Genomic DNA, 14,213 nt, shown 5'->3' on the forward strand with positions numbered 1-14,213 from the left:
CGTGGTGAGGGGCCTCCTTTGGGAAGCCTCTGCCCACCGGGGCCTGGCCACCAGGCGCCTTCTCGGTACAGGTGTGACCAAGCGGTTTCCTGTCCACCTGCTGTCCCTCGTCACACACGTGACCACCGACACTTAGCAAGGACAGTTCACCTCACTGAGCCCCGTTCATGTTGGGGGAGAGTCAGAAGCCTCCGCGGGCTCAGAAGCCTCCGCGGGCTCTTCCCCGGTGAGCGGGGCGCCGGGGAGCAGGAGTCCAGGCTGAGCCTCAGGACTCCCGCAAACAGAGGAACCGGGTTCCCTCCTGCAGGATCCTCACAGGCCCGGTGTTTAAAGGCAAGTCTCATCAAAACAGAAGCAAATTTCCTCATTCGGAAGGCGATGCGTGGGATGGAGCTGGCTGTTTCCGGCTCACCTCCCCTCCCAGCGGGCCACGTGAGACTGGAAGGTCACATCCCCTCTTGGGGCGCCCCCTTCCTCATTCAGCCTCCAATGTGGCCCTTGTGGCTTGTGCGGACGCCGTGCAGGGGATGGTGTGGGTTTCACGTGGTCAGAGGAGGGTCCCGCTGGGCTTCTGCAGACGCCCCCCCCCCCAACTTCCCTGCCTCTCTGCCCCGAGGCACAGCCTTGCCCCCCGCTGACATCTGCTCACAGCACTGCTGTCACCAGGCCTGATTGCTGGTCCCCTCCCTCGCCTTTGCATAATTACCTCTGGGGTCACGGAAATCAGGTCCAGGTCAGCATCTCAGCGGCAGGAACCCGCCGTGGGATCGATTTGGCTCTGCGCCCCCACTGGGATTCACGGCGCCCGTCGCCTGCTCCCAGCACCGCGAGCTGAGCGGCCCACGCCCCGTTCTGCACGGTGGCCGCACCTCTGCCAGGCGCGTTACTGTCGCGAGGTCAGCGGCTCAGATATGCTGCTAATTGGCTTCGCTGTGAGAGAAACGGTCCCCTCCCTGCCTGGCTCCCCAGGCAGGGAGGAGAATCCCTCCCTCACTTGCAAAACATCAAAGGAGCCACCACCAGCCTGGCGGTGCGATCAGGCTCAGGGAGAGATGAAAAGCTTCCCAGGCCGCGCAGCCGGGGAGGCTGGACAGCTGGGCTGTGGGACCCTCCTCCCTACATGGGCTGAGGCTTCAGCCTGTCCTTGCTGCCGACATCAGCGTGCCATGGTGTCCCCAAGCTGCAGCGCGGCTCGGCACCGGCTCCCCGCTGCCCTGGGGAGTCTTTGGGGCTCTATACCCTCATGCATGTGCAAGACGACAGCCCCGCATCCCCTCGACGGGTGTGCTCGGAGAGAGCTTGCCTCCACCCAGAGCAGTTTGGATCTTGTAAACTTTTAACGTAAAACAGGGCAGCACGCGCGGGACTCGCCCAGGAGCTCAGCATCTGATAAATGGCAGCTCCGAGCACCGTTTGCCAGGAGCTGGCAGGCACCGACTGCCAAGCCGGGAAGCATGGCGGGGCGCCAAGCCCGGGGGTACCATTTTCAGTCAAAAACAAGGCGGAGGACCGCTTCCTTCTGGGCTTGGCAGCTGGCTCTGAAGGGGAGGGAGGGGACGTTGGTTAGACCTACTGTGTGTGCCCTGTTTACGCTTTTTCTTCACGGCGCGTTTTCCCTGCAGCCCGGCAGGGGTGGCGAGAGGACTGCTGCTGGCTCCTCTTTACAGAGAGGGAAACTGAGGCTTGGAAGGGGGGCTGTGACTCGTCTGAGGTCACACGGCCCGCGAGAGGCAGAGCTGAGATTCGAAATCCGGGACCTTCTGCACCTGTGCTCCTGCCAGCAAGCCCGGGGAGCACCCCGGGGGCCCGGCCCAGAGGTGCCCAGAAAGGATTCGAGGAACCACGGCCGCCCGGGAAAGTGGGCAGAGCCTCCGCAGCGGCCGCCTTTGAAGGACTACGTGGCACGTCCAAGTTCTTTGTTCCTTAGAAACGAGAATCCGCCTCGGCCTCAACGCCCCGCCCCTGCCCGGCCCAGACTCGCCTGCCCAGGAGGTCTGGGGGCTGGTGGACCCCGAAGCTGCACAACCCACAAGATCTGCCTGCAAGGGATTTCGTCAGCAGCTTCATCCGAGTTTAGGGAAAGTCCCAGACGCTGCCTCCTGGGGACCCTTGAAAAGAGGCAGAGACACCCCCTTCCCATCTCATAGGGTTTGGACCCACCCAGCGCCCATCTCTTGGCCTCTTTGACCACCTGCCAAGGCCCTGCTCAATAAGCAGTTCAGTTGATTGTCTCCTACTCCAGGCAGCCCTCCTGGAGCCCACCCCAGCAGATGCCCCAACCTCCTCTGAGCTCCCAGCAAATGTACCAACAATTGTCACCATTTTGGACTAATGTGCATCCCCCCAGCGCTGGTAACCATGACCGAGTCTTTGCGGGTCGGAGTTCGTATGACCCCTATTTGATAGGTAAGAGAAAAGGCATAGGGACAGAAGGAGCAGGCCACGTCAGGAGCTGCCCAGCCCTGTGACTGCTGGCTTCTGTGTCCTCCTCTCCTGAGGCTGTGAGGTTTCTGAGGGCCTGAGTCACCCTGGGAGCCCATGCTCGGCACACAGGGCCTGGAGCAGCAAGCTTTTCGTTCTGCAGAAGAGAGAAGCCCAGACTTAGGAGGACATGTGGCCTGTTGCTGGAAATCCCCATGGGACTTGGTCTCCCAGGTGCCACCCAAGGGCACTTCCTGCGGCTGGCCCAGCTCAGCTGCGCTGAGGGCCGAGTGGGCTTGCAGGCCTGGGGACGCAAGGCACACCCCCTCAGCACTGAGGGTGTCCCCGCTCTGCAGTGGTCACCCCACCTCATGCACTTGGCCTGTTCATTCGCCAAACGGGAGCACAGAGCCCTCTGGGCTGGGGAGACCACGGAGCCAGGCTCGGGCGTCCAGGATGTGCCTCTGGCTCTTAGCCCCACGGCAGACAAGGAGCCAGTCCAACAGGGCCCATCCGAGGAGGGGGTCCCGGCAGAGATGTGACCCAGAGACGTGGAGCCCAAGACGGGCCCATGGAGCCCAGCGGACAAACGCGGGACCATCGGCCACTCTGCTCCCCCCCACCCCCCAGCTTGCCACCGCCCCAAATGCAGCCGCTCCTTCCTTTGGAACCGCCCGGCACCATCTGCGGGACCATGTGGGCCCAGCCCTCCCTTGGCAGAGCCCCCAAGCAGTACTTGGAAGACACGCCGGGCGACAGGCACTGGCTTTTGAGAAGCCGCATCAAGAAAACACGCTCTGTCTGTCTTCCTACGTGCCACCTGCTCGAGCGGCCGGCCAGTGCCTGGCATCCCGCCTCGGTCACTTTGCTGCTGGAACCCAAGGGAGATGCCCGGGAGCCGGACCCGTGAAGATTTGAGCCTCAAAAGGCATTCTTTTTTCCCTACCTTTTCCTGCCCACCCCCCTTATTTTTTTGGCCCAAGTGGGATTCATGTTCTTTTGGGACAGATGGCCGGGAAGTGGCTCCCTCCGTCCTTTGCTCCCTCTTCCGTCTTCCTGTCTGGCTGATCCTTGCTCTGTAATTGAAGGCCTTCTGCTTGGTGACATCCGTCCAGCCAGCGTCCCGGAGGTCCAGCTGTGGCCCAGCCTGGGCCTCTGAGTCAGAGAGAGCCGACTCCTGCAAACGTTGGAGAACTGGCAGCCGGTCTGTGGCTTCGAGGGCCCTTGGACACCGTGGGCCACACTGAGCAGGGACTGGCTTGAGGGCGGGCCCGGGTGCCTTGCCCGAGATCCCGGCCGGGCCGGCTCCCGCTGTCACTCAGCCCAGGAGGCAGGGAGGCCCACGGCGAAGGCCGGCAGCATCCAGAGAGTCTCAAAGGGCAAGTGTCAGTGCAGGAAGCTTTTGTCTCCGATACGAACCTCTGTGAGTGTGTGTGCCATGATGTCACCTGCCTCTCCCGGGGTCCTGGGCATCAAGTCTAAGTGCCGCTTCTGCAAAGCGTCTTTGTGGAGGTGTCTGGGCCGTTCCCGGGGTGGCTCACGGGTCACGGGTGAACACGCTCACGTGGGCGCACAGTCGAGGTGGCTTCTAAGTGGGTGTAGACTCAAACCATCTCATTGGGAGCGTCTCCCCTCGTGGTTGCTTGAGGCGTACTGTCCCCGGGGCGAGTGAGAGGCTGGGGGGTGGGCCCAGGCAGCCCCCAAATCCTGAGCTCTCACCCGCTGATCACGCACCCAGGCTGAGCCCCAGCCAGGCCCCGGCCTGTTCCTGGCAGGGGAGAGAGGGGCGGACAGAAGTCAGAGGTCGGCTTAAAAGCCGTGGCGGGGCAACAAGGAGGCACCTCCTGGGGCTGGTCAGTGGCGAATGAGAGTGACGTTGAGTGGGGGGACATTGGCTGCTGGTGTCCAGCCTGGCCTTCGGCTGCGGGCGTGAGGGGTGGGTCCGACCCCCCCATGCTCATTGCCCCCCCGACTTCTGGCCGGCGTCCGAGCTTCTGTCTACTCTGAGGATGAGGGGGTGGAGAACAGGGTTGGGGTAAGGATTTCGTGAGTAAGAACGTGAGAGGGACTCAGCGAGAGGGACTCGGCCCCGGCATCAGCCATGGCCAGCTGTGCACACCAGCCCACCTTGAGCACTCTGTCTGTCTCATCTTCCAGGGCGTACACCCTGCCTGTGCCCAGAAGCCCAGCTGACCACCTCCTAACAGCAGTGACAGGAAAAATACGACAGTGGGGATAACAGGACCAGGGTCCTGCCATTCACCCTTCCCTGGGGCCCTGGGGGGGGGGCAGGCCTGGCTTGTTAGCGAGTGAGGACAAACGAGGCCCAGAGGGGAGGAGTGATGTCCCCAGGCCACACGGCCACACTTGTGGTCAGGACCCTGCCCCCCTCCAGGCCCACCCTGGACTCCCCTCCAGCAGCCGGCCATGCCGGTCATATCCACTGTCCCCACGTCGTAGAGCGGTCCTGCTTCCCATCGGGTTGGGGTGGGGGGTCCCCTGTGTCCCTCTGCCCTAAGGGAGATGATCTCTGGCGCATCTGAATGGATGATGGAGGCACCGGGTGGGCTCCCGGACGGCTCAGGGTGGATGTGCGCAAGGCCCGAGTCTGGAAGGAAGAGCAGGGTGTTCCCGGGGCGGGGGCTGACAGGGAGGGGTGGAGGGGAGACCCCCCGGCCTGGCCTGGGGCTCGGTGCTGTCGTTCTCCTGCAGCCGGCACACGCTGAGCACCAGCTGTGTGCCTGGCCCTGAGTGTCTTCTCAGTGGACCGCCAGGGCCCACGGGGGAGGTGCCGCTGTGACCCCCCAAGGACAGAGAGATGGACCAGTGGCCGGCGCTCTAAGCGGCGGGGCCCAGGTCCTGACTGTCGCCCCCCCCCGGCCCCCCGCCTCTCTCCCCCTCCGGCAGAAACAGGCTCCCGCTGCCTGCTGCCTTCTCGAGACTTCTCCGGGGAGCGCCTGCGCTTCTGCCAGGATTAAGCCTTTCAAAGGGCACGTGCTCAGGGTCCCAATCGGGCCGTCAATACCTCGGCCCAGCACCTCTCAGATCTCTCGGAGCCCGATCGAACTTCCCTCCCCAGCCAGTCCCTTCGGAGCACTTGCACCCGTCGGGGCCCGGCCAGGTCTGCGACGTGGGACAGGAGGGACGGGAGGCCGGCCACTCCCTGACGTCACAGCTGAGCAAAGGCTGTGACCGAGATCGGGGTCCCCGGGGACCCGTGCCGAGCAGGAGGCCATGCTCCCGGGGGAGGACGCTCCCGGGCGGTTCCGGGCGACTGAAATCAGGCTGCTTCGTCAGGAAAGCGGCAGCTCGCAGCCCGATCTCTACCGCCTGGCTCGTGGGCGCAGATGGAGGGCCCTGGCGGGGGGGGCGCGGGTGCTGCCTCGGCACATGAGCGAGGAAAAGGCTTGTTACACAGAACGAGCTGGAACGGGGCAGCGGGGAACAGGACTGTCAGCGGATCCTGTACACACTCGCGGCAGCTCGGGCCGGCCCAGCGTGGCACTTATTTCAAAGCAATTTAACCGATGGGATTCCTGACTCCCAACTCGCCGATGTTATTAACGTGAGTTACAGAGGCAGCGCGGCTGCTCGTTGGTCCGGAGTCAGATCCCTGCGGGCTGTGGACTCCCGTGCCCACCCCCGGAAGCGGCTGGGGCTCTGGTCCCCCAGGCCCCCAATGGTCCCCCCCCCCCACCCACCGCCGGGGCCGCTCCTCTGGGGAGGCTGTGCACAACTCTGCCCAGCCTCGTTTCGCGAGATGGAGCTCTGGAGGCCGGGCCTGGGCGCGCGTTGTGTTCTCGGTCCTTCAAAACTCGAGAACAGATTTTTGCCCAGTTTTGTTTCGACCTGGGAAGAGGTATTAGGGCCCTTCCCCACCCTTCTTACTTGGCCTGGAGGGAAAGTGAGGCCGAAGCCGGGGTTGGGACCAGTCCCGGGTCCCACAGCGAGGCAGCCGAGGTGGGCCTGGAAGCCGCGTTTACTCCAGCCCTGTCCACCGTGATTGCTTCCTGGGGGGACGTTTGGGGGAGGTCTGGGGGCATTTAGTCAGTCCTGCCTGGGGCCATCGTGAGGTCCTCGAGTTCCTGCTCTGCTCCAGGCCCCACGACCGCCCCAAGCAGGCAGGCGGCCAAAAGGAGCGAGGGGGGCAGGGGACACGTGTCGGGGTTGGGGTCCTGGGAGGGGCGGACACCAGCTCTCCGTCCTTCGCAGGTGTTCCAGCGCCGGGAGGACGGCTCCGTGAACTTCTTCCGAGGCTGGGAAGCGTACCGGGACGGCTTCGGCAAGCTCACGGGGGAGCACTGGCTAGGTGAGAGCCGGGACACCAGCAGGGCGGGCTGCTGTGTGTCCGTGCACCCAGCCTGCGGGAACGCGCCCTCCCCACCTAGGCTGGGTTTTTTTAGTCTGTCTATAGCATTCGCCGTTTTAAAGCACGGTTCAGGGGTTTGTAGTACATTCACAGAGTTGGGTGACCCTCGCCCTTACCTAATTCCAGAACATCTTCTCCACCCCAAAAAGAAGCCCTGTGCCCCCACTGGCTGTCACCCCGTTGATATTTTTAACACATTAAAATCGGGGCATCTGGCTGTCTCAGTCGGAGCAGCGTGGGACTCTTGATCTCGGGGTCCTGAATTCGAGTCTCAGCTTGGGTGTAGAGAGGATGTAAATAAATACACTTTATGAAATAAAGTAAAACCCACAGCCTTGGACACACCCCACGTTAATGGGCTCATCCACCCCACAGCACAGGGCCCCACTTTGACGTTCCCACAGCCGGGTATCTGGGAGCGCTCCCCCACAGGGCTGAGGCAGGAGGTAGAGGAGGTAGGAAGGAAGGTGTGAGGCCTGTGGCTGGTGGGGAGCCCCGTCTGGAGGGCTCGGCTCCCAGGTGGCGGTCAGGAAGGTCCTAGGCCTGTAGGAGTTTCAGGGGAATTTCTGGGGGAAAGACAGGGTCAGTCCCAGGGGTGGGACCAGGTCCGTGACCACTTGCCCCCCTGGCCAGAGGTACCTGGGTGGTGATCTACAGTGTCATTGGCCTAATGTCCTTCTCCCCGACCCTGGGACTCACGAGGGCAGGACCCTCTCTGTCCTGGCCGCCCACCCCCCCCGCCCGCCCGTGTCCCGTTACCAGGCAGGGACCAGCTACAGAACTTTATTACCCCGAGTCTCTATTTAGCGGGCACGTCCTGTATGCCAAGCCCATTCTGTAGACTTCGACCCTGACACCTCGCACCTACCCTAAGACGGTGGATGGGCCTGCATTGTCCTCCCCTTTTATGGGGGAGCAAAGCGAGACCCAGAACCAGTGGTGTGTATGTGAGTCTTGGGATGGAGGGAACCTGAGCAGGATTCACAAGCTTTAAACTACACCCTGAACTGCACGAGTGAGAGCAGGGGCAGGGGAGGGGCTGCGGGAGAGAACCTTCTGGGTGGGAAGACCCCTCCCCTGCCCCCCACCTGGGTGGGTGTGTCAGATGGGGAGAGGGTGGCCAGGTGGGGGCCCTGTTTCCGCATCACCACCCACCTCCTTGGACCAGTGTTGCTGACTCCGCCACTCACCGCATCTTAATTGAAATCTATCAGCGGCCACGGAAGGTGCGGGAGGAAGCATTTAAGCGGGGCCTTGATTAGCTCCCGGCAGACAGGGAGCCCTGAGGAGAATGTCAACTCAACCCTCAACTCCCCTGGCTGTTCCCTCCCTCTGCCTTTCCACGCTCCCCTCTCACCTTCCCATCTAGTGTTTTGTCTTTTCCTATTGAGTTATGGGAGCTCTTTATATATTAAGGTTATTGATTCTTTGTCAGGTGCCCATGATATGTATTTACTTCTGGTCATTTGTCTTTCAGTCTCTCTTCTCTCTCTTTTTTTTTTTTGTAAAATTATGGCTTATTTCCTAGACATTTAAAATTTTATGTAGCCAATGCTTGCCAGTCTTTTCCTTCATGTCCTCTGGGTTTTAGGCCCTGCTTTTCCCTCCCAGTTTTACAAAGATGTCTCCTTTTTATTTTTTTAATGTTTTTGAGTGTTTGTGTTAGGTTCAGATCTTTAATCCATCTGGGAGTTTGTCGGGGGGGGAGGGTGAGAGGTTTGGGGGGTCTAAGTATTTTTCCATTTTAACCCACCAGCTCCCTCTCCCTCCAGCTCTGATGGTGGTGGGGTCCGATCTCAGCTCACCACCCAGGAGCCCAGCGAAGCAGGGGGGTTGGAGAGACACAAGAAGTGAAGAGAGAGAGAGAGCAGGGAAGGAGGTAGCCTTTGTGGGAAGAAGGGTGAAGACAGCAGAGGACCCTCAGGGCCCCACTCTGCCTCTCCTTCAGGGCACCCTGCCTGAGGCCCCTCCTGGGCACGGGGAGGAGCACGGCTTTGCCCAGAGGAACGGCGTGCTAATGGTGGGCCTTTGGGCACCAGCAACCACTCAGTGGGGGAAAGGAATCTGGAATCTTCAAGCGTTCCTGCTGGGCTGGTGTCCCTCTTGCCCTCTCCCTGGATCGGATTGTTTGTCTTGGACAAGAACTGAGTAAGAGCAAGGAGTCCAGGCAGGTCTGCCTGGGTTGAAATCCCAGCTCTGCCACTCTCCAGCTGTGTGACCCGGGCCTGTCCCTTAACCTCCCTGTGCCCCAGGCTCAGCCGTCAGACAGCGACAACAGGGCCCCTGCCTCGCTGATCACAACAGCAGCAGCAAACACCTGGATAATGTGTGCAGTGGGCCAGGCCCTGTTCTAAGAGCTGTACAGGGATTCTTTAATTAAATTGGACTCATTCTAATTCCACTGGATTCATTAAGCCGCATGAAGCGCTCGGAATGGTGGCTGGCATTTGCGAGGGCCGTCCAGCGGGTGGACAGTTGTCACCGCTATCCCCGGCCTGCCCTTTACAGCATGTGGAGCCCTCGTGGCCCCTCACCTCGGCCCCGGAAGGCTGGGGGCACAGGTGCCCAAGCTGGGGTGTGTGCTGGTGCCCCCAGAGGGGGAGCCCAGGGACAAGCAGAGAGAGGCAGGGGGATGAGACCCTTCTGCTCTCAAATCCCGGTTCTGGGAAAGTAGGACGGGGCGGGGGTTGGGGATGCTGCCCGGAGAGCCTGCGCGGGGTCTGCCTCGGACAAGGCCGTTAAGTCTGCTCAGGGCGGCTCTCCTTAGCGCTGGCCCTGGACCGTGGGCCTGAGGCTTCCCTCTGGCCTGGGTGGGGAAGGGGCCGCACGGTCTTCTCGCCCCCTTAGCTTGCACTATTATACCCTGACCCTCCTGCGGGGTGTCTGGAGCTCAGGAGGGAGAGGCTGATGAAATGTCACTAGATGCTGATAACTTGTAATTTTAATTAAACGCCCTCTTAATCAAGAGGTAATCAAACTGGCAGGGAAGCACCTTGAACGTGAGTGTGTGAGGGAGGGAGGGAGGGAGGGCGAGGGACGATGGGGCGCGGGGGCCAGGCCCTGGAGCCAGCAGGAGACTCAGACCCCGCCTTCCGCTGCTCAGCCGCTAAGCCAGCATTTGTTGAGTGCCTACTGTGTACCAAGCCGCACTCCGATGCTGGGAGTTAGTCGTGAGCTTCCACGCTGTGTATGGGGCGGGGCGCAGACAAGGAAATAGGCAGTGGGGACACAGAATGAGAAACACAGAGAGGGGGAGCTGCCGGTGGGCAGAGGTCCTCAATCCAGGCAGGAGGCCAGGCAGCCGTCCTGAGCTGAGACCTGAACACGAACAAAACCTCACCGGGATGAGTAGGGCAAAGTATCCTGGGCAGAGGGAACAGCATGTGCAAAGACTCAGAGGCCAGGTTCAGGGAAGTGCACACAAGCCCAGATCCCTTCCGGCCGGAGCCTAGAGTGGGAGTGAGGGTGAGAGGTGCTGTCATCCTCAACCCAGATTCTCCAGGCTCCTTCGGACTCCTGCCGTCTTGCTACTAACCTTCCACTCAAACATTTGGAAATGACTTAAAGCAAACAGAGAAACGGTGAGTCCTCAGTTTCCTGCCAAACACAGGCCGGCCGGAGGAGGGACGCAGCCCGGGGCTGACGGCGCAAACCTTCCTGTCGCCAGCCGCGTGAGCTGGGCTCTTGGGTCTCCTCAGTTCCCTCTGTGGGGGTCCCCTTGTAAGCCCCCCGACTTCAGCCATTTTCCCCCCACTCTAGGGCTCAGGAGGATCCACGCCCTGACCACACAGGCCACGTACGAGCTCCATGTGGACCTGGAGGACTTCGACAACGGCACAGCCTACGCCCGCTACGGGAGCTTTGCTGTGGGCTTGTTCTCCGTGGACCCCGAGGAAGACGGGTACCCGCTCACCGTGGCCGACTACTCGGGCACGGCAGGTAGGATCCCAGGCCACAGGGGTCTGGTACTTCTGGCTTCCTCCTTCAAGTCCCGCCTGGCCCTCACCCCAACAGCATGAAACGGCAGGACCTGAGTCATTCACCCATTCTGCAGATGAGCAAAGTGAGCCCCGAGCCGGGAATCAGGATGCCTGGGGCTTGGGTTCTGCTGGACCTGTCAAGTGGGGTGGCCGCACCCCTCTGGGCTGGGTTTCTCTTCTAAAGGGGAGGCATGGCCAGGACAGGGAGTGTATGAAAGGGGGGGAGGGGAGACAGAGACCGGCCAGGACCCAGGGATAGACCGTGGACCCTCAAGGTGGCCCCGTGGGGACCCGCGAGCCACACAGACACCGTGGGTGTGTCGGGACAGACGTGTGTGCACGTGCCCAGGTGAGGGTCTGCATGTCTGGGAGTCCCCGGGACCCACGCCTGCACGTGTGCGCCTCCGCGCAGGGGACTCCCTCCTGAAGCACGGCGGCATGAGGTTCACCACCAAGGACCGCGACAGTGACCACTCGGAGAATAACTGTGCGGCCTTCTACCGCGGCGCCTGGTGGTACCGCAACTGCCATACGTCCAACCTCAACGGGCAGTACCTGCGCGGCGCACACGCCTCCTACGCCGACGGCATCGAGTGGTCCTCCTGGACGGGCTGGCAGTACTCGCTCAAGTTCTCGGAGATGAAGATCCGGCCGGTCCGTGAGGACCGCTAGATGGGGGCGGCGCCCGCCCGACATCCGCGCCACCCCTGCCCGCTCGCCCCTCATCCCTGGCCCAACCCTACCCTGCGCCACTCCCGACCCCTCACCCCTCCCCATCCCTGGCCCGACCCTACCCTGCATCTCCTCTGACCTGCTCTCACATTGGAGGGGCTGCACCTTACCTTTGCCCTGTCCCCGCCCTCCAGTTGACCTCTGCTGACCTGGGGCAGGGCCCACTTAACAGCCCCAAATCTTGCCTGCCCAGACTTTGGCTCCCACCCTGTCCTCTTGCCTGTGGGACGCTGGGGCAGGTCCTGCTCCCTCCCGGCCTGGCCCGTCAGGACCTCTCTATTTCCTGGGCTGCCGTGGGGCTTGAACCACCCCCCCACATTCCCCAATTCCCAGGGACTCCAGGGTCTTAGGGTCTCCTGGCATCAGGCCTGCAAGGTGGAGGCTGGACCAGGAGGGGTCTGGGAGCTCTTTCCTGGTCCACCCGGAGACTGCTGTCTCAGTGGGGAGGCCGCCCCCTACTGGTGACTATGGGTGCTGCCACCTCAGGTCAGGGGGAAGGGAGGCACTCACTGGGCAAACAGGGGGACCGAGGCACCGCCAGACACTGGACACACTCTTCCATCGAATCTTCCCAATGTCCCATCATACCCCCCCAACACTGCACCTACCCAACTGCGGGTCCTGAGGTCAGCAGCCAAAAAGAGCAGCCCTAACCCCCATCCTGGATAGTGCTGGGCCCCTGATGCCCTCGCCATCAGAACCAAGCACAGGGCTGTTCTGCCAAGCTCCCGCCAGGGGGGATTTGATGGGCCGCTTGAGAGGTTCTGGGATGGGGTGGGCCGCACCAGGGGCCCGCCTCAGGCAGGAGGGCGGACTGTTTCCTTGTAGGACGCCTGGAGGCAGGTGAACACGGGCAAATAGGGAAGCGTGGGGCTCCTCTCTCCCCCGCCCACCAGAGTTTGTGCTGCAGGAATCACGAGTCAGAGTCAGCCAGGGGCAGCAGGAGGGGTCGGAGTGCGGCTGACCCGCTGTGCCAGCCGGCCTGTCCCCTGGAGCTCCGCCTGGTCGTGGCATTCAGCCAAGTTTCGCTGGACATCTGCTGTGGGCCAAGGCCTGCCCAGGTGCTGGACGGCACCGAGTCCCTGCCCTGTGGGCACCGTACTTGAAACAGATGCGGCCAAGAGACAGGCGGCGCAGCCCAGTGTGACCCGTGCTGGGGGAGGAGCCCAGCTGCAGCGGTGGCCGGGGTGGGGGGGCTCCGTATGACATGGAGGGAAGGGCCCCTGCCAGCCCCCTTCTCCGTCCTCTAGAAGGGGAGCCGGCCCACCCAAGCTGCTGGGGCCCCCAGCCATAGTGCAGAGGCCGGGTGGGACCCCAACTCCTCATCCCAGGGAGCCCCCTTCTCCCCCGTCAGCCCCAGGCTAGGGCCGGCTTCCGCTGCCAGCCTCGCGCTGCCAGCCACTGTTTGGAAAGTGTCAGGCGTTTTCTGATCTGTCATCAAACAAACTCCTGGTGAGCGTCATGTAAATGGATTCACAGATGTGCGTGTGCGCCAGGAAGCTCGGGGCGCTCCTGCCAGGGCTTGGCTGCACAACGGACGTGCCGGGGCTTGGGCCGGGCGGGAGGGAGGCCGAGGGTGGCTTCCAGGAGCATCCGCCGACATGCAGACACCTGTTCCTTCCTACCCGAAAGCCCCAGCCCCACGCCCAGCCCAGCAGTGGCACTGTCATGGGACCTGGGCCAGATCCAGCGCTGGCTGCTTGGGCACAGAGCCCTCTGGTGGGGACAGCCAAGGCCGGCACACCCCACTTCCTAAAGGGCACAGAGAGCCCCGCACACATGTTCCCTGGGGGCTTGGTGAGCAAGGCAGGCTCTGGCCTCCAGGAGCCCCCGCTGCGATGTCCGCGGGAACGGCTGTCTCGTGAGTGGCAGTGACCACAGGAAGAGGGGCTGTGAGGACAGCAAGTAGCAAAAGGCCGCTCCATCAAGGCCTGACAGATGACGAATGTGTGTGAGGGGCCCGAGCTGATGGCTTGGCGGGGGGGGGCCTGTGGTCCCACTATCCCATGTGAACTGACCGAAGTCCCTGTCCCTTTCCTTTGTCCTCTGATGAGGAGAGTGAGCCAAGCAGAAGAGGGGGTCTTTACACAGGACCCGGGCAGCGCATGTGGCCCCACAAAGCTTCTGAAGGTTCCTTTCCGCCAGCACAGGCAGGTCCTGCGGAACCAGCCAGTGACTGCACTCGCCCTGCGGCCCCCATACTTCGGACGCAAAGCTCGCTGGGTCTGGAGGACGGATGGTTCCTGGGCCTCCACCCTGATGGCCTCAGCACCGGCCACCAGGAGACCAGGACGGCACTAGGAGCAGCTCCCAGACTGCATCCCCCGCCCCGCCCCGCAGCCACATGTGAATTGGTTTCATAAATATTTGTCTTGGGGCAGAAGTCGTGTCGCAGGCCTGTCTCCTCCTTGTCCCCCTGCGCCCACCGTTGGCCACCCTCGTTCACACGGGCCTCTGACCGGCCTTGCTGGGGCCTGAGCCCTATCACCCAGGAGTCGGAGGACACGCCAACAGGGACTTCCAGGCGACACCGGGAGGGCGGGGAGGCTGTGTCTGCAGGCATGGGGGCGCCGGGGGGCCTGAGCGCGGCCTGTGGTCAGTCACGCATCTCTGTCCCGTGCAGGTGGTGAGACATGCTCAACGTCCGCCAAAGGACAGGAGGCTCTGGTCCCAGGGGCCGGGCCTCCTCAGGGCCGGTGTCTCCACCTGCT

At 62.5% G+C, this 14,213-nt stretch overlaps 1 protein-coding gene across 1 annotated transcript in view; it reads left to right on the forward strand.

Annotated features, from left to right (window-relative positions):
* The window catches only part of FIBCD1 (fibrinogen C domain containing 1), a 30,064-nt gene extending 18,541 nt beyond the window's left edge, over window positions 1-11,523 (forward strand). The window contains exons 5-7 of the mRNA XM_044264221.1: window positions 6,634-6,730; window positions 10,550-10,729; window positions 11,183-11,523. Of these exons, the coding sequence (XP_044120156.1) occupies window positions 6,634-6,730; window positions 10,550-10,729; window positions 11,183-11,442 (537 nt within the window). The 3' untranslated portion in view covers window positions 11,443-11,523. The remainder of the gene's footprint in view (window positions 1-6,633; window positions 6,731-10,549; window positions 10,730-11,182) is intronic.
* The last annotated feature ends 2,690 nt before the right edge of the window (window positions 11,524-14,213 follow it).

This window comes from Neovison vison, chromosome 9 (assembly GCF_020171115.1).
Source record: "Neovison vison isolate M4711 chromosome 9, ASM_NN_V1, whole genome shotgun sequence".
Lineage (NCBI taxonomy): Eukaryota > Metazoa > Chordata > Mammalia > Carnivora > Mustelidae > Neogale > Neogale vison.